At 42.9% G+C, this 18,974-nt stretch overlaps 1 protein-coding gene across 2 annotated transcripts in view; it reads right to left on the bottom strand.

Moving 5' to 3' along the window:
• Positions 1-18,974, bottom strand: part of DNAH9 (dynein axonemal heavy chain 9) — a 354,158-nt gene that overhangs the window by 113,497 nt on the left and 221,687 nt on the right. For both annotated transcript variants that reach the window (XM_036268293.1, XM_036268294.1), the window contains exons 44-48: positions 16,576-16,738; positions 14,578-14,701; positions 6,676-6,818; positions 6,180-6,341; positions 5,749-5,982 (exon numbers count right to left, since the gene is read on the bottom strand). In XM_036268293.1, coding sequence (XP_036124186.1) covers positions 5,749-5,982; positions 6,180-6,341; positions 6,676-6,818; positions 14,578-14,701; positions 16,576-16,738 — 826 coding nt within the window. The remainder of the gene's footprint in view (positions 1-5,748; positions 5,983-6,179; positions 6,342-6,675; positions 6,819-14,577; positions 14,702-16,575; positions 16,739-18,974) is intronic.

The following is an 18,974-nucleotide window of genomic DNA, read 5'->3' as shown; positions in this document are numbered from 1 at the left end:
AATCCTATTGCAGTAGCCTGCTGGCCTTTTATAAACATTTTTCAATCCAACAGCCCCACTTCCTCAGGAATACACCCAAGTTAGATACAGGAGCAGGATGATGGTGGGTTCTGAGATTAGTGAGACCCAAGTCAGGTCTGGGGGCTCTGTGTCAAGAGAGAGAAAATAAGATAGCCCAACTGTGAAGACTTCAGCTGAAGCAAAGACAGAAGATGCTACCTTCAGACCCAGAAGGACCAGCCATCCACCATCACAGCCAATGGGAACTGGAAGACATACTACAGACCCAGAAGGACCAGCCATCCACCATCATGGCCAATGAGAATGGGAGGTCACACACTACCGACCCAGAAGGACCAGCCATCCACCATCACAGCCAATGGGAACTGGAGGGTACACTATAGTGTTTTCTCAACCGCCTCCTGAAACCTGGCCACAGACATGAGGAGAAAAAGACCCTTTAGAGGAAATAGAGTTAGAACTCTGAACTGCTGCCTCCAAAAACTGAGGTTTTTTTTTTAATCCTCACCCAAGGGTATTCTTCCATTTATCTTCAGATAGAATTAGGCGGGGGAGGGAGGAGAGAAACATTGATGTGAGAGAGACACATCGATTGGTTGCTTCTCACAAGACCCCGACCAGGGCCGGGGACTGAATCACAACTGAGGTACATGCCCTTGACCGGAATCAAACCTGAAACTCTTTGGTCCATGAGCCAACACTCTAACCACAGAGAAAACTGGCCAGGGCCGAAGACTGAGTTTTTAACCTGAAGTTACCAAGCCAGCCTGCAATGCAATATTGAGAGCTTTCTGCTCTTAAATGAAAAAGCTGGATCCAGAGCTAAATTAATCAGTTATAGAAAAATAAAGCTACATTTCTGACCAGCTGAGGCTAAGCATGAAATTGTATCTAAAGTTTATAAAATTTAGATTACTATACAATTGTTAATTATTGCCATTATCACTACCACTTCTAATACAAGTATGATTGCTAAATAAACTTGGAGTCTGTCTGAGCGAGAACTGGGAGATTCATTCAGTCCACTTTCACCAGACTATGAACACCAAAACTGTCATGGTTGGGCAGTAGGATACGGACACAATATAATTCAAGTCATTATCCTCAGATCAGATTATGATGATGTGCATCAGTCCTTTCACCAAAGGAACAGCTCCAGATGAAGGGTTTGTGTCAGAGTTAGAACTTTAGACACTACTTTTATAAGAAGAATTAGCATTATAATGATCAATGAGTATGAAATATACACCATGCACACAGTATTGCCGAGATCCATCTTCCATCCCCATTCTGAGTTTGTACACGATTTAGAACTTGTTCACTGGTTATTTGCCTATCCATCTATCATATTCCGTCTGTCCATTTATCTATCCATTTATAGAATACCCAGTCTGTACTGATGAGTCCTGGTTTCTGCCCCTGAAGGACTGATAACAGTATGGCATAATATATACGAGAGAAGAAACAGAATCCAAGGATGGAACCACAGGGAAGGGACTGATGCATAACTGTTCAGAACTCGGAAAGGGCTTCTGGGCAGTGGGGCCGCAAACTGTTTAGGTCTTATCAGTGACAACAGAGAAGGTGTGGGCCCAGGTAAAGACACAGAGATGCGAACTACTTGTGGAATATTGGGGGAACTTCAAGTAGTTAAGTACTGTTGGAGTTCAGGGTACAATGTGGTAGAAGAGAGAGAGAAAATAGTGACAATTTTAAAAGTTCTAAAAAAGATCAGAGAACCTGAACTGTAATGTCTAAATCATTAAGACCTACCAGAGAAAATACTCAGACATCTGGCTTGGGCAAATATCACTCTAAGAGCAGGACAGATGCTGGTCTACAGGTGTGCTGTCTAATTTGGTAATCACCAGCCACATGTGGTTAATGAGCACTTAAACCATTCCAGCTGAGTTGTGCTGTATCATCATATGCACTAGATTTTGAAACCATGTAGAAAAAAATGGGAAAGTATTTCATTAATAACTTTTTTACATTGCATGTTAAAATGATATTTTGGGTATCTTCGGTTAAACAAAATATATTATTGAAGTATATGATAAAATTATACATAACTACAATATTCTATTAAAATAAAATTCACTTGTTTCATTTTGCATTTTTTGACATAGCTACCAGAAAACTGAAATTTGCATGCATGACTTGCAGGAGAACCTATTGGGTAGTACTGGTCTACAGTGCTGACAGAATACAGCCAGAGAGATAAAGTAGAATGCTATTCATTGATTAATGCATTTATTCAACAGATATTTACTGAGTGCTCACTCTGCCCAGGCACGGTTTTAGGTACTTGGGATACATCAGTGAATAAAACAGAGAAGATCCCCATCCTATCCAACAAATGGAGATAGACAAAAATAACAAATAAGTAAATTATATATTAGATAGGAATAAGTGCCACAGGGAAAAAGGTCAAGTAGAGCTGAATAAGGGGATCTGGAGTGGTAAGGGGTTACGATTTAAAATGGGGTCACCAGGGTGAGAGTCATTGAGAAGGTGACATTTGAGCAAAGAACTGAAGGAAATGAGGGAGTGAGCCATGGGGAGTTTAGAGGGAAGAACACCCCAGGTGGAGGAAATACTGAAGAAAGAGCAAAGCAGCAGCATGGCTAGGGGGGTGGGGGTAGGAAGAGGGGGTGTCACAGCAGCAGATGAGGTGTGAGAGGTAATAGGGAAGAGTTTTAGAGGAGACTTGGAAGCCCCTGGAATGCGGAGACTAAGGGCCATCCTATTTCACTTTTGAGCTGAAAAGTGACATGATTTACGTTGATTTTAAAGTGATCACTCTGGCTGCCAGGTTGATGATAGACTACAGGGGCGGTGGGGCAAACACAGAAGTAGACAGACAAGGTAGAGGATATTGTGGTTTCCAGGTAAGATATATTGCTCAGATTTGGGTAGTAGCAGTGTGGGAGGCGAGAACCGGTGAGATTCTGGGCATATCTGATGTTAGAGCAGTAGTAATTTTCTGGGTGTAGAGAGAGAGAGAATGAGAAGAGTCAAAGATGACCACAAGGATTTTGTCCTGTTGGCTGACGCAAGAAGTTGTGGGTGAAACAGGTTTAGGGTGGAGTAGAGATCTGAGAGTTTGTTTTACTGAAATAATCCAGACAAAATGTGTCTAAATCAAAATATTGAAAATGGGGGATACAGAGAGAGGGATGCAGTGGAGAGATATTTAGAAAACTGACAGAATTTGTTAATGCTTACATGGGGAGATGAGGAAAGGGAGGAGTCAAAGACAACGTTCCGGTTTCTGGCACAGGTGATGGGCAGGGAGAAGCGTTATTCAGTGAAGAAGAGAAGACAGAAGGAGAAGAAGCTGGAATTGGTGCCAGGCCACGGGAGGGTTCTTCGCTATGTGTAGATCGAACTGGATTCACCTAAAGGTACAGCCAGGCTTCTCCTTGTTAAATAGAGATGCCCTGAAACCGGAAAACAGACATTTACGCTCTCTTCAGTGTCTACTCAGACTCAGGGTCCGTACACAACAGAATTCTGGGTGCTGTTCTGTGAGACTGCAAGAGCACCCCACCCATTGCTTGCTCCCCAAGCAGATAGCCTCTACACAGACGCATCAGGAATTCCCAGACGGTAAGTAGGTAGGAGGGAGAACAGTGTTGGTGGGGATGCAGAATGTTCTGGGAGTACAGTAGGTGTGGGGGAGAGACAGAAAGAAGAAAGGGGGGGAGATGTTTAGAAAAATCTGGCAGGACTGCACGCTGGGATTCTTTCTCGTGCTGTTCTCCACACATCCGGAGACTGACAGAGGCAGAAAGCAGCTGGGAGAGAAGGCGGTGCCTTTGTACAACCAAGGTGCATGCCAGGTAAACTGCTGGGACGTGGACTGAGGTCGGTGCATTTCAATCTGCCCTGATCAGTAGCTCTGAATAAGGGTTTGGCCATGACAATGGAAAGGAAGCAGTGTCATAGATCATTGTCACGTGCTATTTGTTGACAAACACTGAGTTTCAACAGATGTCTCACTATGTCTGAAGACGAGTAAGGAAAAGAAAAGGTCTTTATATAAACACGGAACAAGGAAAGAAATAGCATCTAGCAGACTTAGAAGAAGAACGCAGCTCTGAAAATGACCCAATTCTGGATCTGGAAGAAACATCGAGAAAGCTGGTTGGCATCACCCTTAGAGTGGTTTCTGCAATATAGCTGTGGAACAACAGGCTAAAATAAAAAAGCAATAGGGAAGAAAAAAGGACGAGACGAGGAAGGGATATTAAAAATGTAACAGCATAATTAAAGTCTTCACTGGAAGCATAGGAACCAGAAGCAATATTACACACTATTAAATTAGTATGGTTGAGAATAAACGTGAAAATCTTCCCTAGAATGTACAGAAAAAGGCCAAAGGGATGAAAACCACGAGTAAGGACATAATAGAGATGGGGCACAGGGAGCCCATCCCGCTAATCATTGCTCCTGGAGGAGCGGGCAGAGCAGATGAACAAAACCACGTAATAGAAGAAAAGCTTCCTAAGCAGAAAAAACAGACGATGACTATAGATTGCAAGGGTTCACTGCATCCCACTAAACAAGCTAAAATCCTTTAATTATACTGCATCTGTGAATCAAGAAGCTGAAGTGGGGAGAAAGCACAAGTCAGAAGAAGGATGTTCAATACAGCTACTCTGAAGGCAAAGCTCTGGGAGAATGACAGTAAGTGAAAGGCTTTACACCTACAGGAACAGGTGATGTCCAACAGGTAAAGTGACCACAGTTTGTTTTATTTATTTATTTATTTTTTAAATCCTCACCCGAGGACACTTTTTCCATTCTTTTGTTCAGATAGAGCGGGAAACGGGGGGGGGGGGGGGGGGGAGAAACATTGACATAAAAGGGACACACTGAGTGTTTCCCATCCGCACAACCCAGCCAGGGCCTGGGACAAACCAAGGTACGCGCCCTTAGCGGGAACTGAACCCGGGTCTCTCTGGACCGCAGGCCCACGCTCTAACCGCTGAGCCAAACCGGCCAGGGCGTGACCACAGTTTTAGTTCAGTTGGGCAAATGAATGAAATTCCATCACCTTAATGAGAGACCGGTTCTGCTGCAGGTAAGCAAAGCACAGAGAGGGGCCCTCTGGGGATCAGAATGCTTGATGGGCATGAGCAGGGGCAGAGAAGGTGCTGGGGTTACCCCCAGTTCTCAAGGGAGGGGCAGTATATTGACTGAAATAAATGTGTTCCACTTGTGAAAATAGAAAATTATGACAAGGTCAGGACAACAGGGGCCTTCTTTTGATGGCGAAGCGCTTAGAAATATGAGGACACGCATGAAACGAAGACGGGATTTGTTTAAGAAACTGGGTTCCGATTTCTCTTTGATGGACAGTATTGTCAGAAGACACAGGAGAAAATTGGGAGAACCCTGTAACCATTTCTTTCACCCATTCGTCTCTTTCGGTCGTAAAGATGAAGGGAAGTAGACTGGAGAGGAGCGCAGCACAGAAGGAGGAGATGATAGAGGAAGAGGGAAGAGGTGCTCTGGAGACCCTAGCATCAGGGAGAGGCAGTGGACCGGACCTGAGCTGAGGACGGGTCCTCCCTGCTGGAGAGCTCAGCCTTAACTCCTGGCACTGTTTCTGGTAATACTGGGGCCCCCGGAAAGCCCAGAATGGTCGCTGGACCTCACGGTGATCCCTCCCGTTCTCGGAAAAGTCCCCGGAGGCCGGAGAGCCGAGGGGGTCTCTACCTGGGCAGCGGTGCTGCGGAGCTTCAGCAGCCCGTTCTCCAGCCGCTCCGTTTTCGACGTGAGCTCTCCGCCGCGCCTGCGCAGCAAGCTCTGGTAGAGTCTGAGGAACTCCAGAAACGACTTGGGGGTTGTGTAGTTGTAGCGCTGCTCGTTGCTCAGATAAGACTGGGATGTGTGGTTGACACTCGTGTGGACAAAAGCCATGAACTTGCTAATTGACTGCTTGACGGCGGGCTGAAATGAAACAGCAGCAAATAAAGAGTCTCCCCATGAAGACTGGGGGTAACCGCTCCCACCCCTATTGCTTCAACACCTGGAAAGTTGTTCCGACAACTCTACCCAAGGCTGAACTTGAATCCTGGGGCTCCGGACATGGAATTCCTTGTACCCCGAGGTGGGAGGAGTCTTGCCACGTCTCCCTGCCCTCTCACCTCAATGCTCTCGGTGTTCTGCAAGAAGCGGAGGCTGACGGACTCCAGGGCCTCCCGAGGCCACTCGTGAAACCAGTCGATGGCCGTGCAGTTCACAATGGCCGGAAACTTCCTGCTGCGGACCCTCAGCTTGTTCCCCACAGGGGAGAAGCAGAGGATCACCTGAGAAGTCAGAGGGCGGGCGAACAGAAAGGGCTTGGATTCTTAATTTCCCAGGAAACTGAGAAGCACATCCAACAGAGACAAAGATCTGTAACTGCTGGTCAGCCTTCCTAGCCAAGAAAGTGGGAAACTTACACCGTCTGAGGCAAGAGGGAGGCCACTGCCCATGACGCAGACAGGGCCTCCTTCCAAAGGCTGAGTGGGGCACCGCACCCTCCCTTCCCCTCCCCCTCCAAAGACAATCAATTAGGAAAGTTCTATCCAAAGTGTTAGTAGAGGCTTTTCATGAATCTTCTCTAGTCCTGTCTACCCCGGGAAGTAAATCCTTCTATACCTTCAGTTGTCGTCGGACCCGATCTATAAAGAATTTCCAGCAGTTCTCTCTGTTGTCAACCAGACCTTGGCTCTTGACTTCATTCCTCACACTGTTTATGATGTTTTCAACTTCATCATCAGAGTAGAGATCTGGGATCTCTCCTAGGAAGAAACGGAGCACAGATGGACAGCTTTGGTATCTGTCTGCATGATGCGATTGGACATGATGTTATTCCATTGTGGGACACAGTCCTCTGGATTTTATGCCGTGTTCCACCCCTTTGCTGGTGAAAATGTACAAGCCCCGTATCTTCTCCAAACCCAGGCAGGAAAATAATGCGTGATGGAACAGGGTACAGGACACCTCTTGTCCTGGGTCAGCAGCTGGTAGTCCAAGAGCTTTCAATTTCCTTATCCTCGTTTGCTTCAAGCATGTATTTACTAACTACTGTTCTAGAAATTGTGTGCTCATAGGAGCTTCATATTTAGCAGGAGAAATAAAACAGATGTAAAGTAGCTGTAAGACCTGGTGAAAAGGGCCACGAGAAACATACAGATAAGTCCGTATATTTGAGAAGAACAAGCTATCACACTATGCTGTGTACCTGAAATGAATACAAAATAATACTGAATGTAAACTGTAATTAAAAAAAAAAAAAGAATAAGCTATCACTTGTATTAGGGGGAAAGGAGAGAGAATAGGGGTGGCTTGATGGAATTTAGTGTAAGTACGACATCTTAACTCAGTGGGGAAAAGATGAACATTTAATATGTAGCATTAGGAAAACTGGGATAAAAAATTATGGTTGTATCTTTATATTCCACTGTACACTAAGGTAAGTTCCAAATGGAGCAATGATTTAACTATAAAAAAATAAAATCATAAAAATGATTTAAAAAATGAGAAAACTACCTTGGAATCCCTGAGCAGGGAAGGACTTTCTAACTATAATTCAACTTTACTACTTTTAGAAGACAAATCTGACACATATAAATTGATAAATTTTATATAAAAATGAAAAAATTACATAATGAAAACACCATAGGCAAAGTATAATAGCAACAAAACAAAAACCTAAAAGCCTATTAAGAAAAATGTCCATTTTCTAAAGAAGACATATATATGGCTAACAGGTATATAAAACGATGCTTAACATCATTAATCATCATAAAAATGCAACAGGTATCACCTGACACCTGTTAGAATGGCTATTATTTCAAAACCCCAAGAAATAACAAGTGTTGGTGAGAATGTAGAGAAAAGGAAACCCTTCTGCACTGTTAATGGGATTGTCAACTGGTATGGTCATGATGGAAAACAGCATGATGATTCCTCACGAAATTAAAAACAGAACTACCATGTGATCCAGCAATCAAATCTATGGGTATATGTCCAGAGGAAATGTAACCATTATCTTGAAAAGTATCTGTACCTCCATGTTCACTGCTGTACTATTCACAGTTGGCAAGGTTTGAAAACAACCTAAGTGTCCATTAATGGATGAATGAATCAATAAAATATGCTGTATATATATCCATAGAAATATTACTCAGCCTTAAAAAAGAAGGAAATCCTATTATTTGAAACAATATGGATGAACCTAGAGCATATTATGTTAAGATAAATAAGCCAAACACAGAAAGACAAATATTGACTGGGCTATGCAAAGTGTTAAAAAAATAAAAAAGAAAAAGAAAGCCCTGGTTGGTTTGGCTCAGTGGTTAGAATGTTGGCCCTCGGACCCAAGGGCACATACCTAGGTGGCAGGTTTGATACCCAGCCCCCAGGGTTGTGCAGGAAGCAACCAGTCGATGTGCTGTTTCTCTCTCTCTCTATCCCTCCCTCCCTCCCTCCCTCCCTTCCACTTTATCTAAAAATCAATGAAAAACTATCCTCAGGTGAAGATTAACAACAACAAAAAGAAAAGTTAAGAAAAAGAAAATAAATATATAAGAATAGTTAAGGAAATAATAAATTATCATTGTTCAAAATCTAATTTTCTACATAGAAAATCTAAGCACATATACACATAAACAATCAGAACTCATATGCATCCTCCACAACAAGCCTGCTGGATACAAAATCAAAATTGGAAACAAAGTGGCAAAAAAAAAAAAGTTTGTTTTTAAAAAGTTTTATTTATTTATTTAAGTTTCTCATTTTTATTATTATTATTTTTATCGCTAAAAGTATTACAGATGTCCTCCCTTTTTCCCCCACTGACCTCCTCCTCCCACCTCCTGCCTTTAAGTTATTTAGAAAACCAAAAAATATATAAGGCAGGCAGTCTTAAAAATACAAGAAGATGTGGAAGATGTTGATGTAAAAACTGTAACATACTGTGGAAGGGCATAAATAAAACCCTAAATAAATGGAGAGAAAACTGATCGTGGGTGGATGATTCAGTATTGTAAAGATGCAATTCCAATGAAAAGATTAAATAGGTTTCTTTTTTGATCCTACAAGCATATTCTAAAATTTGTATGGAAGAGCAGAGGGTAAAAAAATGGCCATGATATTTGTAAACAAGAACCAGAAGAAAGGATTCTCCCTACCAGAAACAACCTCTCCTTATAAAGCTGTCAGTCAGTTAAAACAATGTGAAATTGGTGCGGGGGTAAATAAGTAGAGCGAATGAAACACCTAGAAACAGACCAGATATAAGTAGAAGATTGATATTAAAAATCAGAATGCATAGTCGGGATGGATTAATCAATAAGTGATATAAGGGCAATTCAATATTAATAGTTAAAAATAAAAAATTAGAACACCATAAAACATGTATTCCAGGGGAATCAAAGATATGAATATGAAAAGTAAAAACAGTAATAATTTAAAAATAAAAAATATGAGGTAATTTTTATGGTGTTAGGTCAAGATTTCTGAAACAGTACAAGAAGCACAAAGCATAAAAAAAGAGTAAGTTATACCACATTTAAACTAAATCAGCATGACAAATGTCAGATACAGACTTCAAAAAGATACTTAAAATCTATATAGTAAACAAAGGGATAGTATTAAAAATATATAAAGAACACTTAAAAATCCATAAGAAAAAGACAAAGAACCAAAGAACCAAAAAGAGCTAAAGGGAAAATATTAAGAAGGCAAGTCACAAAAGGGCAAGAGCCAATAAACACTTGAGAAGATGCTCCAAAGTCACAAGTAATAAGGGAAAGAAAAACAATGATATTTTATTTCATACCCACTGGCAAAAATTAATATGTCAGATAAACCAAATGTTAGGGAGGTTAGGAAGAAACAGGTATTGGTTAGAGAGAAAAAGGCATCTCAACCGGTCAGAGGGTAAATATGTATGAGTACTCTGGAGAGAAACTTGGCCCTGTTTAATCAAGTTGAAATACACAAGACAATTTAGTAATCTAAGTTTGGGGCCCCAGTTGTGAAAAAAACTCTTGCATATGCACACCAGAGAGTCCTTCGTTGCAACATTGTTCATACTTGCATAGGTGTTTGTTTTATTTCTTTCTGTATATCCAAAACATGATGCAAAAACACATGGAAAAACCTGAATGGAGAAAAGGAGATGTGGGTGGTGGAACTGTGAAAGATGTGAGGCAGAGGCAGAGATGGAAAGAAGACAATAAGAAGAACAAAATTCTAAGTCAGAAACCAGGGTGTGGCCTCCTAGCGCAGAGGGAAGAGTTGGCCCTGGAAAGGAGGAAGGATGATTTGGGAGGGAAGGAGAACACTGAGAAGGAGAAAGGAGAACGCACAGATACACAGACTCAAACAACTTGGATGAGAATTCAGTATCTTGTGAAGAAAAGACAAGGCTGATTATTCGAGTATCGTTTTGCATTGCCCTTTTGGCATTTCTGTTTGGCAGCTGACAAACCAAACAGGTGCTGCTTTAAATTTTCCCTTTCTGTGGTTTGAGGATGCATTTAGTGAACAGATACAGTGAGACCACAGAGTACGCTTAGGAGATTTCTCAGCTTCTCTTTTGCCTCACACTTTGTCTTTTTCCTTTCAGGGAAATTGGGCCAGAGCTTAGTTTATGTAAAGCATAGATAGCCCATCAATGAATTTCGTTCCAAGTACTCATGGGAGAAGAACAACCCAATGCCATGTTTATTATAAATATTTCCAGACGCCACACTTTCATGCGATGTGCGCAGACCACCAGCATGTCAATATTGGATCCAATTTTAAGCACCTTGGAGAAGAGGTGGTATTTTCATGTTCTGTATACCAAAAGGAGATTTGGCCCAAACATTTCAAAACAAAAACTGGTTCAGAGATGGAGAGGCGTATGACTTTACAAGAGAGAAGACATGATGGGATCTGAACTATTCCAGTAGATCACATAGCAGCTGTATGACACTCATTTTTGAGCACAGCACGTGCTGACCAGAACATGGGAGTTTAATAGGTGGTTTTAAATATATGACTAGATAGAAAGCCATCTAGTTGGGCCACTTAATTTAGGAGTGAACAATTAAGCCTTTTGAAAAGCCAAAGAAAATCCCAACATAAAATCCCAAAATAAAATGAAGTCTAAAATCTGGCAGAGTGAGCAGGGAGAAAGACACCACGCCCAGAGCAGAGTAGGTTTGCAGTAAGGTGGGCTTTCTGAAATGCTGGAAGGCTGGAGGTATATGTGCTGCTCCCGAAAGTCAGGGAATGGGGTCTTGCTGATGTTGAGTTTGGTTCAAGAACCAAGAGAGAACAAATTTTGTGAGAATTTTATAAATACCTTGATTTGATGGCCAGTGTATACTCTTCAAAAATTATTATACTGGACAATAAGAACAGAATAACAATGAAAAGTTTTAGGTTCAGCCCGGCCAGTGTGGCTCAGTGGTTGAGCATCAACCCATGAACCAAGAGGTTGCCAGTTCGATTCCTGGTCAGGGCACATGCCCAGGTTGTGAGCCAAATCCCTACAGGGGCAGTGGGCATGCAGGAGGCAGCTGATTGAAGTTCTCTGTCATCAATGTTTCTATCTCTCTCTCCCTCTCCCTTCCTCTGTCTCTAAAATCCACAAAGAAAAAAAAATTTAAAAAATATTTCAGGTTCAGGGCAAACATTTCATGCATAGTTTCACCAGGAGCCACATGACGCCCATTAAGGACTCTGGTAAGCCAAGGGAAATGATAAAAAATATGATTTATTTCTTCATTTGCTCTGATCTGGATGGCTACCCTGCTTCTTATGCAGTTATGTATCTTTTGCTAATTAAACCAGGAGTTTAATAACTTTGTGTGTAGGATTTCTTCTTGTCTCTTTTTTACCCACCTGAGATGCAAATTACATCATGATGGGTTCTGAAATGGTTGGTGTCAGAAGTGGGATTAATGAGTGGAATTACCATCAATATTTGATTTTGGAAATGGTGTCAGGAAACCAAGAGATGAAATAGTGAGCTAAAGAAGTGTAGGAAGCCCTGGCCGGTTTGGCTCAGCGGATAGAGCATCAGCCTGCGGTCCAGAGAGACCCGGGTTTGGTTCCTGCTAAGGGCGTGTACCTCGGTTGCGGTTTGTCCCCAGCCATGGTTGGTTGTGCGGGTGGCAGCCACTTGATGTGTCCCTTTCACGTCGATGTTTCTCTCTCTCTCTTCCTCTCTCTCCCTCCCACTCTATCTGAACAAAAAAATGGAAAAATGTCCTCAGGTGAAAATTAAAAAAAATAAATAAAAGAAGTGTAGGAAGAAAACAGATAGCCCATGGTGTGAAGTGATTGGGTCATCAAGGAAGATGTTCTTGGAGGAGAGCTGAAAAGCTGAATCTACTCACTGAACCTTTACCTCCAACCTCCCAGAACTTGTAGATAAACCAGAGAAGTACGAGTTAATGGCAAGGTAGCCAGATATAGTTTCCTAGTCTCTACTGTGTTATACAAGAACAAAGTGATTGCACAACCCCATAAAATTTAAAAAACTAGTGAAATGGGGGAGGTTCTGAGGAATCCAAATAGCTCTTCCTGGACTGGCAGTCAGTTAATTTCTAGCCAGAAATTATTATTTGACAGGGAAAATTAGAACAAAGATATCCTCCTTGTCAACACAGTTAAAAGGGAGAACATTTAAAAAAGTATTACTTTTAATTTTATCTCCATTTTAATATGTGTTCATAGTCTCATTTTTATAGAGAAGTCTTAAAGGGAAATTGGAGCTTGATACTCCATGATGTTGAAGCGTGTGGATGCACTGTTTTCACTGAGCAGGGCTTCAGAAATTCATTCAAACTTGAAAAAATGTTTTTATCCTAAATGAAAAATGAAAAATTCTTAAGTAAGGAATGAAGTCTCAATTGGCCAAAGTATAACATCTTCTGTGTCTCAGACATTATTTAGGAGAAGGTGTCCTGGGTGGATTGGAGCCAACTGAGACACAGGGTAAGGATGGCAACATGCCTGGCACCTCCAAAGCTATATGCCTTTGGAAGCACAACTTTACCCTTTTTGACTGTGTTAGAAATGAGACTTTATGGTACAGCTTGAGGGTGGAAGGGTAATTGGACCCTTCTCTCAATATTTAGTAAAATAAAAACGGTGAGGCAATGTTATAGGGATATATTGCTGTAGAGGTAGTGGGATATTAAAAAAGTAGTATTTAGAAAAGGAAACATTTATTGGATTGAAGGAGTAAAGGTGTAAGAGTTAGTAGGCAACCCCTGGATATAAAACTAACTTAATTAGGGAAGGTTGGGAAAGATACGAGAGGGGGTCAGTGTAATACTCGGAGCCAGAACAGTAAGAAACCTGGAACTCGGGTCCTCATCAGAAACAAGCCTGCGTTTGCCCACAGAGCCTGCTAGTGAATGACCCGGATCAGGACCCGGTAGCTCTTCACCATGTAAGAGTAACGTGGCCTGGGACACAAGGGCACAGAATTGGAAGCAGACAATGGTTCCAAAGCAGCCAAGTTCCTAGGGATTGCATGGCTGGAGCCATCCTGAATGTAGGACATGGACTAGACTATGGGAGAGTATATTGTGATTAGGTCCTTGGACTTAATAAACTAAAGAATATTCAGTTAAAGAGACAGACGGTGAACTATGGAGAAATGAGCTTTCTGGAATACTACAAAGCCGGAGGCAGAAATTTCATTTAGGAACATTTGTACACTGACTTTTTTTTTTTAACCCAGATGAAGAGGTGGTTTTACAAATGCTGTATATGGTTTAAGAGCCAGAGAAGATCTATTCTCCTTTTTAAAAATATAATATAAATATAAACACACAGCACATTTCTAAAAATGCATAATTTATGTACTATATTATCTTCTTGGGTATATATATTTTTATATATATCAGATGGAATTGCATATATATATACATATATATACACACACATATATATAAATATATATCTTTTTTCTAGAATGGTTGATATAGTCCTAAATTCCTAAATAAATAAGGATAAATAAGGACAGTCAAGTGCCAAGATTTGAACTTTCAACTAAAGTCCCGTCTTTCATTGATAGTGTCCTAGAGCAGCTGACACCCCCTGTCAAGTTCTTTGAAAACCATGGCGAGATACTGTTCCTGCTTCCACTTTGCTTCCTAGAATAATTAAACTGACAACCTAATCTTGCCATGTTGTGTACATTTTGCCTGTGCACGTTCTCTGTGTGCATCTTCCTGCTAATGCCTAGCCTACTTGAAATAATGCACATATTCTAGTTCTGCTCTGTCTTGGACTTGGGGAGGCCTTTAACCTGCTCTTCTTCTGATGATTAGATCTAGTCCCACTAAGACAGCCCCAAGATGATTGTCTGTTTTGTAATGAAAGATCAATGAAAAAGCCAGGACCGCAGGCCCAGTACCAATCCTAGAAAAACCTTGATGAACCAGTTCTCCCTCATTTCTATGATCTAGCTCTTCTGACCTTGGACCAAATGACTCCAACTCCATGGGGAATTTGCTAGCCATTCTGGTGAAAAGAGTCTCTTACCGGATGCCAAGAGATCATTGATGAGCACAAGGAACTTCTCATCAGCCACTTGGGCATCAGTCATGAGAAAAACTGTGCTGAGATTCTTTACCCCAGCTGTCAGGCACAAGCTGGCCAGGTCCATCTGCAAAAGCAATCAATATCACAGATCTCTGAGGAGAGGGCCTACTTGCAAGTGATCCCCATTCACTCTTTAGGAATGGAGCTATTTTCTCGTCTACTTGCATGGGAAATAAAGCAAAATGGCAACGGGAGGTAGGGAAGAGCTCTCTGTTGCACTGACAGTCAGGATAATATGTCTCCTCCCCAGGTCTTGATCCCATTAGGGGTGGGCAAGTAAAATTAAATAGTGATGATCTTCAGTTCATAAAACCACCATTGCTCCTGTATTAGCTTCTAGAGCTCCTGCTTTGTGCAGAGGTAACAGCTTTCCAAAGGACAGAGAAGACATATCATCATACAAGTGAATGACATGCACCAGGAGGGAAGCGATTACTCTTGGCCTTGATAGAGCAAGATATGTGCCTGGGGATGAATACATTTTATGCTAGCAGGGTCTTGTTTTCTTATGACTAGCTCCAGCAAAAGACTTGTGTTGGAACAAAATATATTGGAGGGCACACGCACACACACTCACCTGGTAGGACATTACATACATTCAAAACCGCAGATAGAAATACTTTTGGGCTAGGATTCCAAGCCCTGACGTTTTCCAGCTTAGTCAATCTTGGTTCCTTTGCTGTATCCCTCTCGCAAAGCTCAGCCCTCAGTCTTGGTCTTCTGCTCTTGCACCCCTCAAAGCTCCTTCTCTAACAGCCCCATACATGCCCTTACAGTAGCCCTTCACGTTAAAACAAATTCCCCTTTAAAGTTAAGAAACTTCCTTTTAGATCAATGGTTCTCAGCCCTGTGCATGTGCAGAATTACCAAAGACAAGGTTTCTCAACTCTCGCTGGAATCATCTGGGGGATGCTTTGAAAAGTCCTGGTGCCCAGGCAACTCCCCAGACTAGCTACTTCAGAATTTCTGGGGGTGGGATGCAGGCATCAGCATTATTTGAAGGGCATTTCCACAAATAGCCAAGGTTAAGAACCAGAGTCTTAGGTCGTTCTGTACGGAAATGCATAATTCTCTTATGCCCTATGTTATGTTTTATGTATAAGCCGTGCAGATTGCCCTAATGTGAAGCCGGTGTGCGGATGACCTTAGATTCAGCCAATCACGGAGAGGCTGAGCCCAGGTTTCAGAGCAGCAGTGACAGGCCAGAGGGGAGATTACGAAGGCTGGCGGGTGGGTGTGGCTCAGCGCTGGTTAGAATTCTCCCAGGGACCGCAGGAGCAGCATCCTCAGGGGGATGAGACCATGACTCCCTGCGGTGCCTCTGTTGTGGCCGTGGATAAAAGGGAGGAGGCTGGACCAAGTGACCTTTGAAAGCTAAATGGAAAGCTTTTGTCCACTTTCCAGAGCCGGCACCATGGCTCCTAAGTGCTTGATGTCTGAAACCAGGAAATGTCACTGAAGGTCCCAGCGGCTGGTGGTTCCTAAACACGTCGTTTGAAATATGAATTCCTTATAAACGTGGACAGACTGTCAGAACTCCTCCTAGGTCTCCTCGAGCTGCGGGAGAGCCGGGCGCTGCATTTGAGAGACGCGCTGCGGACCAGTGCGAGGGCCTCGCTGCACAGACGGCGCTGAAGCAGCCGAGGCTCCGGCCGCGCGCCCGGGAAGGCCGCGCGCCCGGGAAGGCCGCGCGCCCGGGAAGGCCGCGCGCCCGGGAAGGCCGCGCGCCCGGGAAGGCCGCGCTCGGGAAGGGCCGCGCGCCCGGGAAGGCCGCGCTCGGGAAGGGCGCAGAGGAACGAGAAGGGCCCCTTGCGCCATCTGCCCAGAATCCAAGAACACGGACGGACACTTAAACGCAGTTTCTGGGCAAGGGGACTGAAGAGCTAATGAGGGGGAGCTGTGGGGAGCTGGAGAGAGGCGGAGGGTCAGCCGTCTTACCTTGAAGTCGGGGACCTGGTAGCCTTTCCGCAGCGTGACCTGGAAGACCCCCATGGAGCTGATGAACGCCGCCAGCCTCGACAGACTCTGCTTGCCGCTCCCGCCCACACCGACCAGCAGCGCGTTTCCCCGAGGGGACTCCAAGATGCGGTTGATGTGGCAGCTAAGGGGAAGGAAGCAGAGGCACGTGGCTCCAGTCCCTCTCCTCTGTGAGCAGCACGCACCACGCGAGAACTGGAAACCTCCCTGGAGGCTGATCATGGGCCAAGCTGGGGAAAACTTGAGTCCAGTTGTCCCCACACCTGGCCCCACCTGCTTGACTAAGTGGATGGAAGTCGCCACCAGTGAACTAGGGCGGCGGGGGAGCAGGGCTGCCGGGCGGGGTTGGAGGCGGCATGTGATGGCGAGGCGCAGGCGACCAGGGCTCACCCTGGGCCCCTCCCGGGCCAAACCTGGCCGGGCCACCTCCCCACTTCATTTTGCTTCATCGCTCTGTGCTTTTAGGCAAGAGGAGGGGGCAGGAGGAAGAGAAAAGTAGGAAGCATGCAATTAGAAAACAATCAGGGGAGGCAGAGGACAAGCGTCCACAGAACAGTGTGTTCCTCTTTGGAGAGAAGACGCAGCACTCAAGTCAGGGAATTGGAGAGAGCCCTGGCCTAGCTCTTCACACTCTCTTTATCCTTCCCGAATGCTGATGCCCTTGTAATGAATATTTGTGGACTCAGTGCCAACCTACAAGACACCCACTTCCTTGGCTTTGGGATTCTTCCCTTTGCATCTATACTTACCACTTAGTGACCATATTCTCACCCCAGCAATGGGGAAATAGCCCCAGGCCCTGGGCTGACCTTGGTCCCCAGACCACCCCCCCTTCAAATGCCGCTCTTCCATCGGCTCTTCACAGCCTGTCCTCCAGGTACAGCACCAACCTTTTTTTAAAAAATTCCCTTCAGCACTACATATGTTCTTTTTAAGAATAACTCCTATTCTCTTTTCTTTTCTCACCTTAAAAACAATCACTATTCATTGTAAAAAGTTCTTGAAGCAGAAAAAAACTACAATTCTATCTTGCATAAACACCTTCGGCATTAATTATATGCCCTTCTGAGCTGTTTTCTAGTATCTGTATAAGTAGATATTTACATGTGTATGCATTTATTACATCTGAAAACTCAATATATTTCTATCCCTTATATTTTCAAAGTTGGGTTCACATTGTATACTGAACATAGTGTTTTGAAATCGTTTTTTTGTTTAGCAATGTGCTGTGATTATTTCCTCATGCCAGTGAGTGCTCTGCTAACCCATACTTTCAACTGTGGAACAATATTCCACTCTACAGAATAAGCTTCTCGTCTGCAATAGCCTACTGTTGGACATTTGGGCTGTGCCCAACATTTTACAGTTATAAATAATTCTATGTACATATTTTTAATTTATATCTCTAACTATGTCCATTGGATAAGTTCCTAGAAATAAAATTGCCAAGGCAAACGATATAACAATTTTTATGGCTTTTGATACATACCGAAAAACTGCCCCCAAGAAAGGTAGCATCACAGGTGAATCTACTCTATTGGAGGATGAGAATACGTTAGATTAAGTTAGTTGAATAAAGATGTGTTAAGTCAGTGACTCTGGGGATAGGTAACACAGTAATAAAGCCACTGTGGAGAAATAGATAAGAAGAAAGAGACAACAGTATTGGTGATCTTGGGATCGGAAGAATGTGCAAAACAAGAACTCGGGTAAATTCTGACCAAATAAAGCAGAAGAGAGATCTGAAATTGAATTGCACAGAAGACAGTCCAGTGTCCCTATCTTGTGTTAATGATATTATAACGAGAAATTCCATATTCAAGTTAAGTAATGGTAATTAGGGGTAGAGCGACTGAGAGCCTAGCTAACACCAATTTGGAGAGAGGGCTTGAGGGAAGTTTTGGCTAGTGGGGTTTGACGTGGTCAACAAAATATGAGTGTGTATGAGGTTAAAGGGCTCATGTTAAGCTGTGATTTGAATTCTATTAATGTGCATTTCTTGCATATACCGATGCCTTAGTCACATAATTGACATCAATAAACTAAATGTCCTCATTTCCCCTATGGGACATATTTGCCTTTTGAAAGGAAACCCTAGCAGAAGTGTGAGTCAGCAACTCCCCCCTCCAGCAGAGAGCAGTCTTGCCCCTACCCTGATGACATTAGGTCTTATTATATTTTTAAATCTTTGCTTATTTAATGGTTGAAAATAATAAGGTTTTAATTTTTATTAACTTTATTTCTAGAGAATTGAAATTTTTTTAAATAATCATTATATATTTCTTCTTTTGTGAATTTTCTTCTCATATCCATTGTCTACTTCTCAATTGCAGTATTCTCCTAAATTTGTAAGACCCCTT

Source organism: Molossus molossus, unplaced genomic scaffold, assembly GCF_014108415.1.
Source record: "Molossus molossus isolate mMolMol1 unplaced genomic scaffold, mMolMol1.p scaffold_m16_p_19, whole genome shotgun sequence".
Lineage (NCBI taxonomy): Eukaryota > Metazoa > Chordata > Mammalia > Chiroptera > Molossidae > Molossus > Molossus molossus.
This window is presented reverse-complemented; position numbering and strand designations above follow the sequence as displayed.